Raw genomic sequence first — 20,577 nt, 5'->3', positions numbered from 1 at the left:
AAAAATGCATGCTGCACCTACAGATGTATCCATAGCTACTGGAACGTTGCATTTGCATGCATGCCACAGGAAATGTCATGTGATGAGCATCATGCCATTAACAAAGGCTTTCAAAGGTGTTAGAGAACATAGAGTTCAAGCTCTACTGGCTTCATGCAGGAAAAGTTAGACTTTCCACAACCAGTGGTATAAAAGGGTCCATTTAGGTCAGAATGACATCCGAGGGTCAACGTGAAGCTCTGTGAGGTCTTTTGCACTAACTACACACACTTTCTGAAAGTGGAATGGGAAATAGTAAAAGATCAGGATTATACATGCTTTATGGACAGCTGTAATATAAGGTCTCTGAGACATTTACATCTGTTGGATACGGTGGCCCGGAGAGGCCAAACAGACTGCAACTTAATAAAACACCAGCAATAAGAAAAACGCTGCAAAAGCACACAAAACACAACGGAAATAGGGAAAAACAGATTGCCAATAGCACAAGGGAAGTGTTTATGGGGAAACAATAACCCGACGGACCAGTTGCAGGAACCAAAATATGCTAAGAATTGCGCTGGGAGACACTTAAAAGAAGTGGAGGATCTATCACTCTTGTGAGGAAAGAAAAGATGAGAGGTAAGTGTGTTAGCCTAACTATTAGCCTAAAAATCCATCATCAGTATTTTATGAATCATGATAAAACACACCTACCATGTTTTGGGTTCCTGCAATTGGTCCGTCGGGTTATTGTCTCCCCAGAAACACTTCCCTAGTGTTTTTTCCTATTTCTGTTTTCGTTTTTCCAATTTCCGTTGTGTTTTGTGTGCTTTTGCAGCGTTTTTCTTATTGCTGGTGTCTTAAGTTGCAGTCCGTTTGGCCTCTCAGGGCCACCGGACCCAAGCAGATGCTTACATACTGCTGATGAAGAGGGTGAGTACCCACAAAAAGATGCTATTCAGCTGCTGTTCAGTGATATTTAAAGCTGTCTGTAAACACATCTGCAAGCACAGTCGTGAGAACAAGAACGTTTTCTCAGGACTCTGTGCACTCCCAAGAAAAGTAAAATCCATGATTCAATAACTTGTAGAACCACCTTTAGCAGCGATTGCTGAGATGCAGCTCCTGAGTTTTTAAAAAGCATTGCATAATCTGACCTTGAAGTGAGTTTGCTGGGACGTCCAATCCTGGGAATATCTGAGATAACACACACCTGAAGGTTATGGCCCATTTGGTAAGATGCTATAGGGATGGTTGCTTGTGGTCAAGGGCAGTTAGTCATGTGTGCTCATTTAGTTAAAATTGTTCAGACATCAAACATGCCTGGACTTGTCTCCCTGCAACTTCTTTTGATGTTTGCTGTTTTTTGTTAAGTTAGTTAAATATTAGAGAAGCATTAGAAACAGCAGCCGTGAGCTTTCTGAACCCAGCAGATGTGTCTTAAATCTTTTTTTCACTCATTATTTCCCTCCAGTCTCCCTTCTTTCCTCATTTGTCTTTGTACCCATTTATAAAGTCATTGTAAATTTCTTGTCTTAACTAGCATTTGTTCACACCACCCTCTGTGGATCAGTGTCTTTGTCTTTACTAAATTGCTATGCAACAATGTGGTCTCGTTAGATTGCTTTTGATTGTCTGTGCACAAAAAGTTGTCTCCGTGCAGACTAATCCTGAGGGAGAATCGTGTATTTAAAAGCTGCAGAAAAGAGCCCACAAAAAAACCTAACGTACCCTGATTGTACTTGTAAGCTGAAGCCTTCATGTCTGCGTATGTGTGTGTGCCTGCGTGCGCGTACACTGTGAACGCATAATGCCACCGTCTACAGTCTACAGCTCAGTTCATCTGTTAATGACTGATGAGAGATGTCCCCAGATGATCCCAGAACAAATGCAGGATTAAGAGCTGATACAAAACCACAAATATGTACAATAGACAAGAATATTGTATCGCTATCATGCATGAAAGAGAAGAACTCATCCACTCAGCTACCCCCCCTCGAATATCATGATATGACACAGATTTTTAAATTGCTAGTAACGATGACACTGATATGGAAAATACTAACTGGTGGTGAGCTGGAGGCCACAGGGGTTACAGGTGCAGTGCTTATGGAATGAAATGGATGGTGTTACTCCATTAGCACTTCAATAGTCTTGGGTGTCTCTGAGCATAATCGCTGTGTCCATCACGGTGTTTGCGTGCGCGCCTGTGTGTGCCAGTCTGGGTAACCCTGTGTTCCGGCGTGTCTAGTTTCTAATGATGGTCATCCATAATTGAGAGTCACCTCGCAGTGGAGGGCCGGGAACAGTCCAGGGTGGCGCGGTGGTTAACTGGGCTCCAGCTGCTCACCGTGAGCGTCCGTATATGAGTCACGGGGGGTCAGCGGTGCACAAAACGCCCAGCACCGCAGGGCAGCAACCTGAGCCCAGGGCAGTTTAATTGATGCCACCTCTGATTAACTGTCAGTTGGGCATCAACACCAGCTAATTCACTAAAGGACGTCCTGACCAGAGACGTTTTAACCTCGGCGCGTGGGAGCCGCCCTCAGCTTAAACACACGTCGACTTTCAAAGCGCGGTAGATCATCGGAGAATGGGGAGAAAATCCTGTTTGTCCATGAAGCACATCAAAATCCTACAGTACAGCACTGTAAAAGTTTAAGGTCAGGGATGGATGGACAGACACCTTTAATATCTGAATTGGGTTCAGTGAGAATCACTTCAGTCTTTTAACTTCTCTCTGCCATGTAAAGCTTCTCTTATCTTTCCTGCAATGAAAATAAAGGCTAATGAAATCTTTTTACTAAAGTGTCTCATCATCTACATAACAAAACATGACATGAAAAAAGCTTCCTCTCTAGAGGTCGTCATTTACATTTATATTCACTAAACATTCAAACTTACTAACATTTTATCACATCTAAGCCAATAAAAACAATATTTTAAGTGAACTGTTCATTATAAAATATTATTGGCACTCATAAACAGTAAGAGATGCCGCTACAGGTGCACAGTTTATGTCAACCTAGTAAAAGTCCATACATTTGTTTCTAATAAGCAGACAGTTAAAATTAGTCAGTTATCTGTTTTACATGTTCCTGGGTGGATTTGAGAACAATCAAGTGTGCAGTTGTAATTGTTACTCATTCATTAGCAAATATAATTAAAGACAAAGTTTTTTCCACCTGGTCCCACAGAAGCTGTGCTGTTTAATGGATTAGAGCTCAGCTCAGTCTAAAAGAATTCTTCACTGAAAATGATTTTAAAATTCATGGCTTCAGAAAGTGGCCCCAAGGACTCACGTTTTGACAATATTAATAATGTGACTGGAAGACTGAGCACATGGATCGACCCAGCAGAAGTCCCCTGCTTTAGGATTAGGTTCAGGAAACTAAAGCTTCTTTCTTTGTGACTTCTTGGTCTTTTTTCAGTTTGCTAATGCTGTGAATCAACCACAGCTATCAAAGAGGCCAGCTTTAAACTTTTTTAGCATTTCAAGCAAAAAGACTGTGAGATTTTAAAGGATTAATATATTTCTCCATAAAGTGTGGAACTCGTTTGGTGCACAGATGTTAATAGGTATAAATGATCGACTGAAAATGAGTGATCATCTGTAATTTATTCCCCCCCACTCTTCTGTAACACTTCTGCAACCAGGCCGCTGTTCCCAGACAATCAAGTTGATCTCGTGTTTAATGTGCCAACAGTCCCCCGGCTTGCTCTTTGTTTGAATGAATCATTGCTTCGTGAAAAAGATCTTGGGGAGCTGCCAGCTGTTTTGACAGGCAGGACTCAGCACCTATGCACAATGGAGAGGCCGGCCCGACGCGCCTCCACATTCAAACATACAGCTCTGTGAGCTACAAGCATTTATTAAAGGCAAACTTGCCACAGACTCTGCCTCTTTGATGTTCTCTGGCAGCTGCCCTAATGACTTTAAGCATTTCAGATTTCTCTTTGTTTGAAAGTTTTCATTCATTTTCAATCAGTACTCTGCCTCTTAAACTTCCCCGTGAGATTTATTTTTACAGTCTTTCTGTGAGCGCAAAGCTGATAAAAACCAAAAACACACAAACTTTTTGCTATCAGACAAACTTGCATGCAAGGACACATCAATTACTAATGAAGTCTGTTAGAGAGAGCAGAGCCACATAAGTCAGGGGTGTTGAGTTCGGCACATTTTGTTCATACTACGAAGAAGACTTTAAAATGCCAACGTGTGAAGCTCATTTTGTGGAGAACTGTGTGCTGAAACAATTATTTTATAGCAAGTAAAACTGCAACATCTGCTGAGCTACAGCGCCATCTGCTGGATGAGCTGCATAATGCACAAGGATGGGCCAGTTCCTACCTTTGATATTTCATCTCTGAGGCACACACAGCGCTAGAAATGTGCAATGAATTGAACTCACTTGAACAGCATAGCTCCCAGGTATTAACCAGGGGAAATTAGGGTATGTTTAATTGTTTTCCTTATTCCACTCAAATGTAATTGTGTTGCAGATTGTCGGAGTTCATTCGACCACAGTTTGACTGGAGAACAGCTGCAGACATGTTGAATTCATTGCATGGGCAAAACTGTGGATGATTTAATCCACATATTAGTTCATTCCACTTCTTAACTTTTAGTTTCACTATTTTTCTTTCCACATGTGACTCAGCAGTGTAGCGATTTACACATCTGCCTGTCAAGCGACCGATCGCTGGTTTAATCCAAGGAGGAGATGCAGATTTCTTGGGCGTTGTGTCAAAAAAAGCATGTGGTATAAAAATCTGCCACGCATGTGCTGTGGTGACCCCTTGCGACAAAGGGAGCGACTAAAAGTAGCTTCTTCCGTTCGTGTAAATAGGTTCAACAGTATATTCCATTTTAAAGCAATTTCATTATTTAAATGAGTGAAACTGAAATAAACGATGTGGTAAAATGCTCATTTTAATGTGGCGCAATAATGGAAGCATTTTTCTACAGCTGAGGTCTTGTTAGATTTTTATTTATATTTTCTTATTTTAGCATAAGACACTTGAATATCAGTAATTATCAATTTTAGTAGTGTATTTTTTTTTTTGTCAGATTAGATCTGTTGCAAAGGTCAAGTGCTTCCCATTTCTGATAATATATACTATGAAATGTAGATATATTTTTCTAAAGTTACAATATATACTACCCTAAGTTGTGAAAATTGGAGTGTGCAGTTTGCCCTTAAAAAGTTCAGGGAACTGGACAACTGGAGCACTAAATGACTGCTACGCCTAAAAAGATATCTACAGCATCTGAAAGTCATGTCTTTAAGAAAACATGTCACTTTGTTCCACCATACAATACGTTCTGCAAAGACTGATTGCCAGTTCCTTCATTTTTCAGCATGACAATGATCCCAAACACGCTGCCAATGCACTAAAAGCATCTTGATAGAAAAACACACAGTGAAACATTGTGAGACATGGATTGGCCTCCACCAGAGCCCGGACCTCAGCATTGCTGAAGCAGTGTGGGAGCATTTTGACAGAGAACAGACCAAAAGGCAGAAACGTCCAAAGAAGAGCTTTGAATGTCCTTCAAGAAGCCTGGAGAACTATTCCTGAATACTTAAACAAAAGACAAGAAGGCTCGACTGGTGAAGAAAAAAAAAGCACTCACACCAAATATTGAGTTCCAAGCTCATTAAAATTGTACAAAGTCTTTTTTTGCTTCAATAAATCATAGCAACTATTTCCATTTTCCTAACAAAATATAAAGAAATGACCGGTGGTCTGAGACTCTTGCACACTACTGTGTGCAAAGAGGATTGGCACATATATTAAAACAACAGTGTATGAGGTGCTGCTCAAATCTGTTAGATGGGTCAGCTGTAATATTCACTGCTTTTAACCAATCAAATTTGCGCTGACACCCAAAAGCTTCAAAGACAACAGTCGGGATACTGTGGAAAGTTTCTCTGAATATTCTGCATGCAGCTAATAACATAGTGCTGTATGTAATCACAGTGCAGCACTCTTACTACACGAGGTGAGTGAATGCTGCTCTCTGCTACCCTCAGGAGGACACTTAAGAAATGACAGGCTTCCAAGCCCTGAAGTTCAAACCTCAGTCAACAGCAAAATGTTAAAGAAATCTATTTTTATTTGTTTCCGTACAGTCCTTCTTCTACTGGTTAAGTACAACATCACAAGAAGCCACACTGAGGCTCTGGAGCGTTTGCCAGAGCAGCATTATACAACAGCTTGGTTCATCTGAGGGTGGGTGGTTAAGACTTGCTAAGGAAGCAGCATGACAATTTTTTGTTTCCTTCTTTAAATAATAATTTTAAAAAATCCCAGATAACATTTTCTCTGATATGAATTCCCTGTTTGGATTGAGTTTGTAGTGTCTGCAACCTGGAGAGGAAATCCTACTGCTCCTTTCCACAGGATCCCAAAGACCTGGAGGTGATCTCATCAGCTGGTAAAGCAGCACACATAAAAAAAAATAAAATCCTACAATTGTTAAAAACAAACAAACAAAACCAAAAAACCTTAACATTGACACATTTAAACACTGTTCCATAGACCATTTTGTGTTTTGTGCTGCTGACTGGCATCACACCCCATCACGAACTGTCAGACAGTCAACAATCCCACTTAGTTTAAAAAAAAAAAAAAAAAGGAAGAAGAAATAATAATATGTATTTACAGAGATATTCACACATACAGCGTATACACCCATACTTAAACAGACATGTACTCATGGAGCTGTACATACCCAGACAGTGCACAAACCCACCAGAGACACAGTTAGCTCACTGTGCCGGGCTTAAATCAGTCACAGTTGTTGCCATATTACTACAATCTACTTCATGAAGCGGGGCTCCATAAACATCATTTATTAAAACAAAAACTGTCCTATCAGTGTCAACTGTTATAATGCGATAATGACTGAAAAACAGGTACTGCGAATCACAATCACCTACTTAGCTGTCCATGTTCCTCCCAGCCATACAGGGACAGTAACTAGGTTGTGTTGTGGTCTCAGTGTTCAGTGATGCTCAGTAACAGTTTACGTACAAAACTTCTGCACAAGTGGTAAAACTGCAGAGATGATACCAGCGTTGTTTATATATCCCCAGTGCATGTTACCTATGTATCCTTAAAATAAAGAAGACTGTATAAAGAGATGATGCTTACTATGACTGTAAATCGTATTCAGTCAGATAACAAACAAACATTAACTCCTGACCGGCCTGACTGTTCCTGAGCCCAGTCCAAGGTTTTCCTATAATTCTTATTCAGTGTTGAGTTTTGTCCTTTTATTTTCAGCTTATTGGTTCTTCCTGTCCCACCTTTCAATAAAGACTGAGGTACCCCAAGTAAACAAGAACTTTACATACATACTGGTTTTCTTCTGGTTTGGCTGGTTTTCAAAAACGGTGAAGCTCAAACTGGTGAAACTAACAACCTGAGCTGAACTACAACAAGCCTGCCCCTCTTCTCTCGGCATGCTTTAAAAACCAGTTTGATGAAAATCCAAGTACCGAGGCCATGACTGAATGGCTATCACACTGGATCCATAGTTACAATCACAAGAGAGGAACAGTGTTTTACAGGACCGGAAAAAGCAACGAGAAGTTATCAGACACACTGCTGAGAAAAAACAAAAATAGAGGCGCTGACAGTATCAGTGCGAGGAGGGACCACGGAGCCAGGCGGTGCTGTGGAGTTCGCGGTGTCCCGTGCGACGACTTGTTCCCTCAGAGTGAGCCCGCTCCGTTAGCGGTTTTTGGACCCACTCTTCATTCAAGTGCTGCGCAACTTTACCACACACCATTGCCATAGCAACAGTTGAATCAACCCCCCCCCAAAAGACGTGATGTATGTTAAAAAATGTTAAAAACTACAACCAAAACACAGTTTTAAAAAAAGTGTTTAAAAAAAAGAAGAAGAAAAGAACGAATCAGCATGAAGACACGACACCTCAGATAGTAGGTAGAGTTGGGAAGCCAGTGCTCAGAGGTCAAAGTGGAAAGTTAGTAAAAGTCACCTGGGTTTGCTCTATAGTCAACTCTGTTCTAAGACGACAGCGCAGACAGTGAACTTCAGAGGGAAATTTGTACAATGTTTTACAGTTTCATTTAAGTTAGAAAAAAAGGATGCCCCAAATCCCCCTGACACATACCATTTATATATATAAGTCATCTCATTAAAAAAAAAAGGTGACAGAACCTTAAACACTGGACCCAGCTGTGGAGCCACATGTGGCCAGAGTTTGATGGTTTGGTCACGTTCAAGAACAACACTACTTGAGGCATTCCTGTTAATATAATAAAACTGAAATGGCATTTCCCCAAGGCATACGATACATTCATAATACTTTTAAGAGTACACGTGTGTGTGTTTGTGGCTGTGTCTATAATCAAATATCTGCCACAAAGTATTTATTCATCTGCATTAAAACAGAATAATGCATCTTCCTGTGTCAATTAGCTTGTACATCTATCTTATAAGTGAGGGGAATTTCTGCCTTTCCTCACTTTGAGTCGGAACTTAGAAGACAGGCTGTGTGAGGTGGAGGCCTGGAGTAGAAACGTGTGCGGTTAAGGGTTAGGCATTGACTTGTTATGGACAATATAAGAGGGGGGCGGTCTGGGCACTGCGCTGGGACAATGAGGGCCCTCACGAAAGATAGCAGAACAAACGATGCGAGTGTTTATCTTTGCATGGCTCGTCTGGGCTCCTGTCCTCGCGACTGAAGCACATTTCCGTAGGAAACAATTGCACCTCATTGGCTCAACCAAGTTGGCCAATCATCAGTGACGGAAGCCAGAGCCCCTGGGCCCACCACACCGCTGACACCAGAGTTTGGTTGGTGGATAGGTTAGGGGAAGTGTGAGCGTGCGTGCTCAGAGTGACTGTGTGTTTTTGAAGACACTGGAAAAAGAAAACCCTAGTCCTTTCCACTTGCAGTGTTGTCATGGATGGAGGGGATGCAGTTTCCGCGGTGATGAAAGTGAAGTGTCGGTAAGCAGAGGAGGAGAGAAGCTTAAACCTCTGCTCCTTTCAAGCCGATTCGTTCCTCCTCCTGTCAGTCGCTGTTGGGCTTCTTGAGGGAGAAGGCAAAGATGTTGAAGTGGTTACTGAGCTGTTTTACCTAGCAACGAAAAAGGTAAAAACAGCAGTTAATTCAAATTCAAAGGCCTTCATATATTCTGTTTCAGTTCAGTTTTGCATTGAATGCAAAGTTTAGGAACACGAAAATTACTGGTCTCCTCAGGGTTCAGGTTTTGGGCCATTGCTCTTTAACATGCACATTTTCTCTCCAAGTTAAATCATATAGGACAGAAGCATTATTCATTACAGCTATACAGGCCATGCAGTAAGATGTATTATGTATAAAATGGCTACATAAATGAAGACCTTTTGGAATTTGGTGGTTTACCGTCTATAAGTTTTGATCTAAATGAACACAATCACTGTTTTGGGGGGCTTTTTAAGTGTCTTCTTAGCCTCAGTTGGCTGCGTGTTACTGGCACTGCTGCAGTGCTGGTAATCAGGATAAAGGCAGAGCTACAGCAACAAACACATCTTTGTCTTTGGAACAGCTGCAGCCTCTTTGCACAGCAGGGAATCAAACATGTTCTTTGCATATGTGCTCTTACCACAGACACGCCGTAGTGTATGTGCGCTAATACGACAGCAGCTGTCCACAAATAAAGCAGAAGCGTCTCGTTGGTGAAGACCCTGGTGATGGCTAACACCACCACCGCTGTCATGGGCAGTAACAGTATGCTCAGTGGCTGGCAGCGTGTGTTACTCATTTGACACACAATCAACTTACACTGAAAGACAAACACATTCACAAAAAACACGTGAAAAAGCATTAACTATGTACTTCATCAAAAGTAATATGTATGGCATGTTTTGATTTCCAAAAACACAATAGTACCCGTTTGTTTTTTGATTTTCTAAAATAGATACTCAGCATCTTACAGACCGACGCCCTTCTATTTCTGAGGAATTCCATGAGGTCAGTAAAGCTACTGTTTCACCAACACTCAAGTATTAAACATAAATGTTAACCAGGCTGACATACACATTACTGTTAGCCTATATACTGTTTTAACAGTCACATTAAACCATAACTTAACAGATGGCTAAGGCAACAGCTAGTAACTGTGGCTACTTGATAAAAGGATAACATTATTGTGGGAGTTAGGCAGCAAATGCTATTAGTCTTGCCCCTCTGTGAGGTTAACAGACAGCATTACTTAACAGAAAAACACAATAAGGGTCTAAAAAGTGTTGTGTTGCTCCTAAAGTCTCACACTGAAGTTGAAAAGTCCTGAGTTGAAGTTCACCAGCAGCTAAACAGAAACAGTGGCAGGCCACCTTAACAACTCATTTTAGAAAGAAAAATACGGTGCCAAGTAGGGGTGGGCGATACATCGAATAAACTCGATGTATCTCAAGTTTTTCCACGTACGATGGTTAAAATGGCTTTATTGTAACCATCCAGTATAAGTCGCCATGGAATTATTAAGCTGTCTGAATGTAACTCACTCTAAATTTTCTTTTCTCCCACATGCTGCGAATGCATCATTAACCCCCCCCAACCAGAAAATGTTCTACCCGCGCACTGTGCTGAGCATGCGTGTCTATATACCAGCAGATAAGGAAAAATATGGTGATAGTGGGAGGATGTTGAACATAATGCTGTAATTTGCAAAACATGCCGTAAAACTACTGCCGCAAAAGGTAGCAGTACCAAGAAAACTTTCCACCAGCTCAAAAGTCATCCACTGCAAAATTAAGACCGTTTTAAACTCTGCAATCTGATTCGGGGGCACTGGTTCGGGGGCACTGGGTTTCAAGACATATTGCGATGTATATTGTGTATCGCGATATAGCCGAAAAATATCACGATATTACATTTTCCTCACATCACCCAGCCAAGTCACCAGAAGCATATGAAATAAACAGGACTGTAGCTGAATACATGTGCATGGACCAGGACTATTGTAATCTATCTTTGACAAGTTGAAAAAACACAAATGAAATCTTTGGTATAGAAAATGGTATCAAGTATTTTCCTGGGTATCAGTACAGAGTTTGAAATTCTAGTGAGAAATTCTGACTGAGGAAACTACATTGCAGAGATGAAGGAAAAAAACAACACAAAAAAGAAAAAAGAAAAAAAAAGAAAAAGAAAAATCACACACTTACCGTGACGTTGGCAAAAGCTGTCCCCACCATGAGGTAGAAGATCCTGGGCTGCAGCACCAGGATGTTGGATGGAGAGTAGATCACCCAAATGGTGGACAGGACAAACAGAAGAAACGGCGAGAGGAAAGGCAGTAAACCTTCATACAGGCTGCTGTGCTTCAGTGTGTTATTCCTGTAACCCCTGCAAAAGCACCGTGGGAAAACAGTTAAGAACAGAATTAGCAAAGGCAAGAGAAAAAAGAAAATATGATCTAAACTGATATAAGTTGTGCTTACTTGAGGACGTTGTAGAGGCTCATAGGTAAGGTCACAGTGAAGGAACAAGCTGGAAATCAGCAGAAATTAGTTTCAGTTTCACTGCTTTGGCTAATGAATGAACATATTCAGTAACTGAGTAATTAAACACAGCTCACCAATGATCATAAAGGTGAAGAGGTCTCTGTAGAGAAGGTGAAAAATAACTGGCTGGTACCAGGTTTCCACACCCACTGCAGCAGTAACCAAGTAAACAAGGGAGATTGTCTGCAAGGAGACAGGACACAAGACAGATGTTTAGAAGTCTAGAGTAGTGTCTCACACTGTCAATCAACCAAATGCCCAAAAACTTACCACTTGGCTGATATCATATCCCCAAGGCAGAAACAAGATGCCAGTGTTATATTTCTCCCAGTGGGACAGTATGAAGGAGAACAGCACCACCCACAGTATGTAAAAAAGTGTGACCACACCAACACCACTCTCCGCACGCCCAAATATAGAGTATACAGTGGCCACAAAGAAGACACAGGCCCAGCTGTCCAGACCGTGGTCAAAAAGCTCCCCTAGCGGTGTGGAAGAGTTGGTGCGACGTGCCTGTTTGCCATCAACACCATCTATAAAAAGCACAGACAGACACAGATCAGCACATACAGTACAAGTTTATGGGGATATGTATTAGGGGTGCAACGATACACAAAATTCACGGTTCGGTTCGGTTCGATACTTTGGTGTCACGGTTCGATATTTTTTCGATACAAAAAAATGTTCATGCCTTTTTAATTTGTCATTTATTAAAATTATAAATATATATTTTAACTCAAAAGTACAGTTTTTAAATTTAACCCTAACCCTTGTGCGTGTTTTTTATTTTGACAGCGAATGCGCACCTGCGGACCACTTATGTGCAGCCCTGGTTATTTAGCTCGTCATATTGCAGCCACAGAAATTCTTTTGTCCATGAAACCATAAAGCTGCACTTTCTTTTTGCCTTATAGTCTGATTTGTCATAACTTCTCCGTTTTGTGGTAAGCTTTTCTTTGGCTGTCACTTCTTCACCCTGACCTGTCTTATTTGGCTCAGCAGAACTAAAATATATATCTGTCTGTGAAGGTCATCGTAGTCAAATATATATCCTGCTGCTTTTACACACGCACTCACATAAGCTCAGCGATTCTCTGCGCGATCAACCTCTCACATGTTTAAGCTGCGGGAGATTTCACTTGTCATGTTTGCATAGTAAGCTAACGATTAATAAGACGATGTCAGAGGAATTGGTGCACAAATTATCATCACTCACAGATCAGTGCTGTCATTGCAAAGTGAAAGCAAAAAAACAAGCACAAATTCAAACGCGACTTCAATATGTCACATATTGACAGTGGCTCACCGATGCCAATGACATAATTACCCAGCTACATTTCTGAAAGAATGCAAAAGCATTGACATATATTTTTCCTTCCTACAATAGCCCGACGGGCAGGGAAGAGATAGATTTTGGTAGCCCGACTGAAAAGATCGCTAGCCCCGGGACGTCGGGCTAGCAATATTGCGAGCCCTGTATCTGATTGAGGAATCACTCATCTTTGGAAAAGAGAGTTTATTACAGAGAAATGGCTCTTTCCAAAATAAAAGCTATACTATCCGCTTCTTCTGGGCTATATTCTCAGCAGCATATTAAACATATAAGGAGAATCATGTGCTAACAGCTGTCTAAATGACTCGGCTAAAGTTAGTAGCATGCTTGTTGTTTTTGTCTGCTTCCACTTGTCTTTGCACTAGGATGATGTCGGCGTAAATGTGCAGTCATATTCGTTGTGTTCCCACTAGTGCTTTCAGGTTAATCTCGTTGAAATGACCTTAACGCCACAACACGGCAAATCTCCGTTAACGAGCTACCGCCGATCGCCCCGTGCATGGGGCTAGACGGCCAACACGTTAACAAGCTAACTGCGCTAACACACTAGTTCCCACCCATGTAATTGAGCATTGCATGGCACATCCAACATACTGTTTTACTTTAGTGCATGACTCGCTTACCTTCAGGGTCATACGTCACATGAAAACCAAAATAATTCCAAACGCCAGATCTGAATGAGGGTGCGGGAGGTCCATGTTGCAAGGAGAGCTTAACTTCTGTCTCGTTAGCTTGCCCTGCGCTCTTCCTTCTGACGATGCTGTCTGTGTTGAGCGCTCAGTGAATCTGCGTTCGACTACTCCGCCTAGGCTGCACTGTCGAGCCTAGGCGGAGTAGTCGAACGCAGATTCACTGAGCGCTCAACACAGACAGCATCGTCAGAAGGAAAGTTGGTAAAATAAATTAAAAATTTTGTATTGTTCGATACATATGCGTACCGAACCGAAAGCACTGTATCGAACGGTTCAATATCGATACGAATATCGTTGCACCCCTAATATTTATATATGATGACATCTCTGCTCAGCTAAGGCTGAGCATAACTGGTCAAAGGGAGCAACATTCCTACTTCCCACTTCACTGTTACACCAACACAGCTGGGCTTCATTCAGTTCACTCAGGAGCACAGCCTCACATGAAACATCACGGTTGCTTCACTTTAATGGTTCACAGAGTATGACGGAAGGATAGATAAGAAGGGATCAGTATAACTAACACAGATCATGTCAGTGGGAGAGCAACAGAGAATTATAAAAAGATATTTATCATAAACTGCAATGAGAAAGTCAAAACTGAAAGTATGCCCAGAGATAAGAGGCTTTGTTCATGTCTAAACGTTCACATTTAATGTTACACGCAGTGATTACTGAGGTCATCAGTCATTAGGGCTGTGTGATATGACCAAAATCTCATATCCCGATATAAGAATTTTATCGTCCGATAACGATATAAATCACAAAAATGTAACATTTCCTGTAAATTCTGTGAATCTCGGGCAGCTCGACTTGCATGAAGTGTTTCCAGCTGGGCGTCGTGTACCTGGAGTCGAATGTTTTAACCGATGCATGAAACGATACATTTTTAGACATAAGTTGTAACAGCCGCCGTTTTCTTTGTGAGTATTTATTACACGGCGTGCTGCGGGGAAAAGCCTGCTCTAACGTTTGAGTCTAAGGTTTATTTTTTAGCACCTGGCGGCTCTTTTTTGCTTCTCATCCGTAAATACTCTGCATCTTTCACGTGATTCAGTTTATTTTGAAAAGTCTCAACAGGATCTTGAGCTTTATTGTGAAACGTTTATGTGGAAAATAAACAAGTGGACACGCGGTGATTTTACGGTCCTTGTTGCTAACAACAACGCATAAAAACAAGCGCTTGTCCGTCCGTAGTGTGGTTATATTAAATATAAGAGAAAGAGAGAACTTTAAGAAATTAATATAGCCACTACAGTGACCATCAAAATGATGAAAAATATTGCCGTAAAGTTTATTTTGCGACACCACGAAACAAACAATGGCGTAAAATGAAACGATAGACGTTTTTATATCGTCATCCGATACATATCGTTATATCGAACAGCCCTATCAGTCATTCACTAATGGTGTTCAGGACAAACAGAAGAAACGGAGAGAGGATTCAACTCTAACCTAACTCTGCAGTCTAGCAGGAATGGCTTACGTTTCAGGATGCTGCAGTGTGACCCTTCTCTACAGTCAGGGAATGAAGCTGCTTCAAAGTGTGAGATTATTATATTATCTTATGCCACGTTAGACCCCTAATTAAAGATTGTGAAATCATTATGTAGTTTTAGTTTGCATTATTCTCCTGAAGAGGTGATAACTATCACAGTTATTAAACTGATTTGTATTACATTAGACTGCTCATTTATTGTGAATGAATGATATTGTTTTATGATGCATTATTCTGCTGAGTTATAAGAAATACTGTTTTCAGAGAGTCATCACCTTATTTGTCTGATTAGAAAAGAACAGAACATACTGCACAGGAAGCCAAGGTCATAACATAAATGTGTGGAACGCTCAGACACTTCAAGATCAGGCGGACACCTTCCCGCGCTCATCTCTCCTCCGGATGGTCTCGGCTCATAAAGTGTTGAATTGTACGGAATAAACGATTGTTGATTGAGCATTTATACACCGAGTATTGTCCTTCCTTCAGCCCAAAGACCAAACAGAATTGGGAGAATTTAACAAAAGGCAATTACAGTGGTCCCTCGTTTATCGCGGTACTTACGTTCTAAAAATAACCCACGGTAGGTGAAATCCACTAAGTAGCTAACTTTTTTTTTTTACAATTATTATAGATGTTTTATGCCTGTAAAACCCCTCACTACACACTTTCTACACTTTACTCCGACAGGCATGAACATTTTCCCACTTTTCTTTATGGTTTAAACACTCTAAAAGTAAAAATAAGTCCAGTGTTACAGAATAACACCAAAGGCACCCGTGATTGCCTTTGACGGTGCGAAACGTTTCATCGACATTTTTTTGTTTGTTGGAGAAAACTTACAAACATACAATACAGCACTTCAGAGTCACACCGCTAGCGATCAAAGATTTAGATAAATTTTACAAGCTGAACGTGTTCTGTACTGTACAAGAGACACGGCACGAGATTGATTGACAGTGGTCTACAGCCAATCAGAACACATTACACAATGCGCTGTTTAAAAATGTGTTGTTGGTTGTTTTTTTAAAAGCATGCAAAATTGCACACACAAAAAATCAGCGAAACAGCAAGACCGTGAAAGGTGAACCGCATTATAGCGAGGGACCACTGTACTTATGTTATAGCTATTAAGTGGGCAGCCATATGTACTGAAACCTATTTCCCCAATGACATTTTCCAGCCTGGATTTCCCCCACCTTGCTACTTGTCAGAAGATACGTCTCTTTTTTTCCAGCCTTGACAACCACACATCATACTGAATATCAGACAACAATTTTATTTCAAATATGCTTTCCTTCAAGTTTTGTTTTTTTAAATAAAATATATAGATATCAGAATTGGGAGTGCAATATATTTACTCTTATAATGTTGTTGCAATGGTGGTTGGTCCCTTATATTTCATACACATACCTCCAGGATGTCATGCATAGCTTTAGACAGACAAGTGCAGCTTTATCTGATTCAAGTTACAAATAGTCTGATAACTTTTATGATTTCAGTTAGAGATACTTCTAAAAAATGAAAATGTAATGCTATGAGATGTAACATGAGTGCATATAAACAATCCAGAAAAACAGGTGTCTGCGTGCCTCATTCTATAAAGTAAGCATCCGAAACAAAAACAGAATAGGGGCCTTTAAGCTTTCGAGGGGCACTGCACTTCCCTGTGAGTTTCTCTACTTCCCATGAGTAAGAAGGGGGAAAAAAATGTACAATAAAAATAAAAACAAGCCACATAGAGTTGCAGAGGTCAGAACTCACCAAGTGTATAGGCTAAGAAGTTGAAGATCCCCGCTGCAACCCAGACCCAACTAGGCACGTGTTGGTATCCTGCAGCTGAGAAACAAACATTGTGAGTATATGGCACGACACACGGAGATCATGAAAAACTTAGACTAGAGTAATTTTCCACATTACTGATTCCACTCACTAGACCAATGTTATCCAATCTAAAAAAGTCAATATTTTAGGACAACTGTTAATATGTGTGCACTGTTTGGATTAGCTATTCCTCTAAGAGCTCAGTACTGACAGATAAAATCCTGACCGGCCCTCTTATTGACTGTAGAGGTCAGCCTTTTGTCCATGAGTGTTTCATTTATGTGTGTATAAGGTAACCACTTAGATTGGACAGCAGACACGCCAGAGCAAAGTATCTTATTTGCAATACAGAGATGTAGTCTGGGCATGTAAACAGGAACAGCTCCCTCGGTGTTGTTGCCTGTGTTAATGACGTAACGGGTTAGTGATTACCATGAGCCACCATAGGCAGTCGATCGCTGGACTTTGCCTTCCATAAACAAACTTGCACATGCCTGAATCTCTCTTCCTACTCTAGACAACAGCGATGGATTCAACCCACGTCTAGTCTGTTTGAGGGAAAACAAACTGAGCAACCCTCCCCAGTTTAAGAAAAAGGAAAAAGTGAATGACCTACAAGATGCATTGAAGTCAAAGTCGTAGAAGGCCAACATGAGGAAGTTCAACACAAGGAACATAAAGCCTGTAAATGTAATGAGGTTTGGTGCCAACCATGTGGGTAGAAACTGTTGAGAAAAGAGTGAGAGAGAAAAAAAAAAAAACAGAGGCTGTGAGAACAACAATTCATGATCATGGCACTCAGCTCTCACACACAGTTTTCTCATCATAGTAATGGCATATTGAATAACTGGAATTTAATTAGTAGTGCTGAATAGAAGATTTATGTATATTAATATGAACCTTTTCAAATGACTGTCTGGTTAAATGACAGCATTAAAAACAACAACAACAAAAAATCCTCCCAAATCTAAAACAAACCATTACAATCAGTGACTGATGTGTTCTGACACTGGCAGAAAAATGCGCGCTGGTAATGCATCAGGTCGCCTCGCTACTGTATCACAGCACACGGCTGGAAATCTCATTAATGATGTAGCCTGCAACTGACACATTAAGCTGGACGGGTCTTCCTCACCTTCACAACAAGGTTCCAGAAAGGATGCATGACGTAGATGGACAGGGGATTCGAGTCCACTGCGCTGTACTGCAAAGAGGCACAGAGGTGTGATCACAAACAGGTCTTTAATTCTGCATTTCATTGCAGATAAAGCAAAGCAACTGCCTTGTTAACTGGACCGTCTTGATACTAAATAAGAATAAAACTGATTGCAGTGTGCACCTTTTTCCATTGTAGGACCCAATGTAAAAGCTATATTGCATTGGACTGTGTGTTTTATTTTAGTAGGCTTTCCTATTAGGAGTAGATATTGAATCTTTGATATCTATCCTTTGGCACACCCATCTCCTGCGATAGACTTTGATCACACTGTCACTCTTAGATACTTGGAAGAAGGGTGGGATCTTCATTTTTAGGGGACTACACAAAACTATTGTTTTTTTGTTTTGCTTTGTTTTTGTTAAATACACTGTTCTTACAAAAGCTGGGCTCCCCAGTCTTCACTTTCCAAGTTCACTGTGAATACAGTGCAGCACTTAATACTGCAACAGCCAACTAAGGACACAGGCTAATTTTACTACACAGTGCTCTCACTCAAGCCTACACAATGATTTATCTAACCTAATATGAAAATGTTTATCTATTGCTGCAATACTGACAGCGTGTTCACTGCAGATAATGATGATTATAATATGTGATGACATAATAGGTTGTTTGTGTAATCACCTGTGTGATTAATTATAACCATACATGGAAAAACAGGCACTATAATCATAGTCTGTGTGCATTAACAGATACACAAGTATGTCACTTTCACACCAACTAAGGTGGCCCTGCAGTCTGTGACCTGTTACAAATGAATGTGAGAAGTGGAGTGACAGAAAAAAAAAGTGAACTGATCAGCTGAGCAATCTCCACGCTCTTGTGTTCTTCCCACTTAAAGCTCATCTATATGCATCTTTATTCCCCTTTTGAGAAAGCAACCTCTGTTTTCAAGGAGAGCCACAATCCCCTCATTTGCTCTCATTTTTCCTTCTCTGCTGCCTGCTAGAAACCAGTGCTTGGGTTACGGCTGCTATTAGACAGGGGAAGCCACTTACAAGGAAAAAACTGGGAAAAAATGGTTTCTTGTGACAATCAGAGATATATGACGACTCTTGCTTTTGCTTCAGTCTGAAGCATTAAAAGCATGAGGTATTAGGAAGGAGCCTGAGTACCCACACTAGGGTTTCAAAGGAAGAAGAAACTTGACTGAAATAATGCAAAACATATAGAAAAAGTTGTAATGTTATAGCACATGTTAACAAAATGAAGATATTCAAAGATCAACTTACTACTTAAAATACTCCATGACTTCCATGCCCTTACAGATGAGCGCACTGGTAATAGCCCAGTGAAGCGCATCCTTATGGGAATTAACTAACAACTAAAATGCTATTAGTTGGCAAACACAAAGTGTGATTCCGTTCAAAACCCATCAAAAGACAATGTTGCACACCCCAGGATTTTTTACAATTAATTTAGACGTTTTTAATGTGCTTCTTTGTTTCTCATATCCTACTGGATCCAGTTCAATGGTTTCCTCTCCACGCTACCATTACAGGTGTTCGTTAGCAGTTTTATTCCTTACAGTGGCTGAAATAAAAAAAAATATTAACAGCTGGAGTCCAATAAAAAGGAAATAGATAAAGTCTCTGAATTGTGCTGTCAAAGCAAAGAAGCCTCCATTCAAATACAACATAAGCAGAGAGGAGTCGCTAGCTGTTAGCGCATATGCACCAAATGTAAAGTAAAATACAGAAAATAAGGACACTTCCGAGCAGAAATTTCAAACAAAAAACGTACCATTGGTGAATATGAGATGAGCTACTTTGCGGCTTTTATTTTCAACAGGAAAAATGGCAAACATCCGGTATCGTTCCGTAAACTCTGAGTACCTTTACACATTTTTCAGGGGAAGCACCCTGCAGATCGTGACAACTAGCTGCTAAACGTACAGAGCCTGTCCGCTCAGCGGCTAGCATGCCATTGTAACCTATAAATCATACCTTATATTTGTCGAAGCCCGCAAGCTGCTCCTGAGTGACATATTCGTAAAGAGCCATGGCGGTAGGGTCTGGCTCAAAGACGAGATAACTAAATATCTCTTCCTTTGGAAATGCAAATCTCCAATGTTAGCTGCCGTGTTCAAGTACCATTTAGCTTGGCCGCCTTCGTTTACGCCGGGTGAGGCGATGTCGAACCATAGGGGCCACTCCTACGGAGTGCAACCCCCTTCCCGGTTAAAGGTAACAGTAGCTCACTACCGCCACGCAGGCCTGGAGGACCCTGAAAAAATAAACCACACAAAATTCCATGAAATTCTGTTGACTGGGTCCCTCTTCCACTATGGTATGGTGATTGTGGTCTCACCTGATAAAAAAGAATGCTAAAATAACTTTTAAAGTGCCGGAAACAGTTTTGACTCCTGTTAATTGCTCACCAACTCCATCAATCAAACAGCTTCTATGGCGCTCCTAGATGTGACGTGGCTTTCCTCTTTGACCGGAAGAAACGTCACTGCGCTTACCTGCTGTTGGAGAGCTGGAGTATTGCTCGA

The 20,577-nt window shown here is 40.9% G+C and overlaps 1 protein-coding gene across 2 annotated transcripts; it reads right to left on the bottom strand.

The window, feature by feature from the left end:
- Positions 1–6,085: 6,085 nt before the first annotated feature.
- On the bottom strand, positions 6,086–20,543 carry selenoi (selenoprotein I). 2 transcript variants are annotated; one of them, XM_080881943.1, is made up of 11 exons: positions 20,391–20,543; positions 20,027–20,306; positions 17,997–18,065; positions 17,478–17,586; positions 16,802–16,876; positions 11,785–12,047; positions 11,589–11,697; positions 11,452–11,500; positions 11,176–11,356; positions 9,612–9,791; positions 6,086–9,103 (listed from the first exon to the last, which is right to left on the bottom strand). In XM_080881943.1, the coding sequence occupies exons 2-11, from the start codon at positions 20,081–20,083 to the stop codon at positions 8,996–8,998; spliced, it is 1,200 nt and encodes a 399-aa protein (XP_080738069.1). In that variant the 5' UTR covers positions 20,084–20,306; positions 20,391–20,543; the 3' UTR covers positions 6,086–8,995. The 2 variants fall into 2 exon arrangements, with proteins under 2 accessions (XP_080738069.1, XP_080738070.1); XM_080881944.1 differs by having other exon boundaries at positions 20,461–20,477.
- Positions 20,544–20,577: the final 34 nt, after the last annotated feature.

The sequence above is a fragment of the Rhamphochromis sp. 'chilingali' genome (genome assembly GCF_963969265.1).
Source record: "Rhamphochromis sp. 'chilingali' genome assembly, chromosome: 5".
Taxonomy (NCBI): domain Eukaryota; kingdom Metazoa; phylum Chordata; class Actinopteri; order Cichliformes; family Cichlidae; genus Rhamphochromis; species Rhamphochromis sp. 'chilingali'.
The sequence above is the reverse complement of the archived record's forward strand: the minus strand, read 5'-3'. Positions and strand labels throughout refer to the sequence as shown.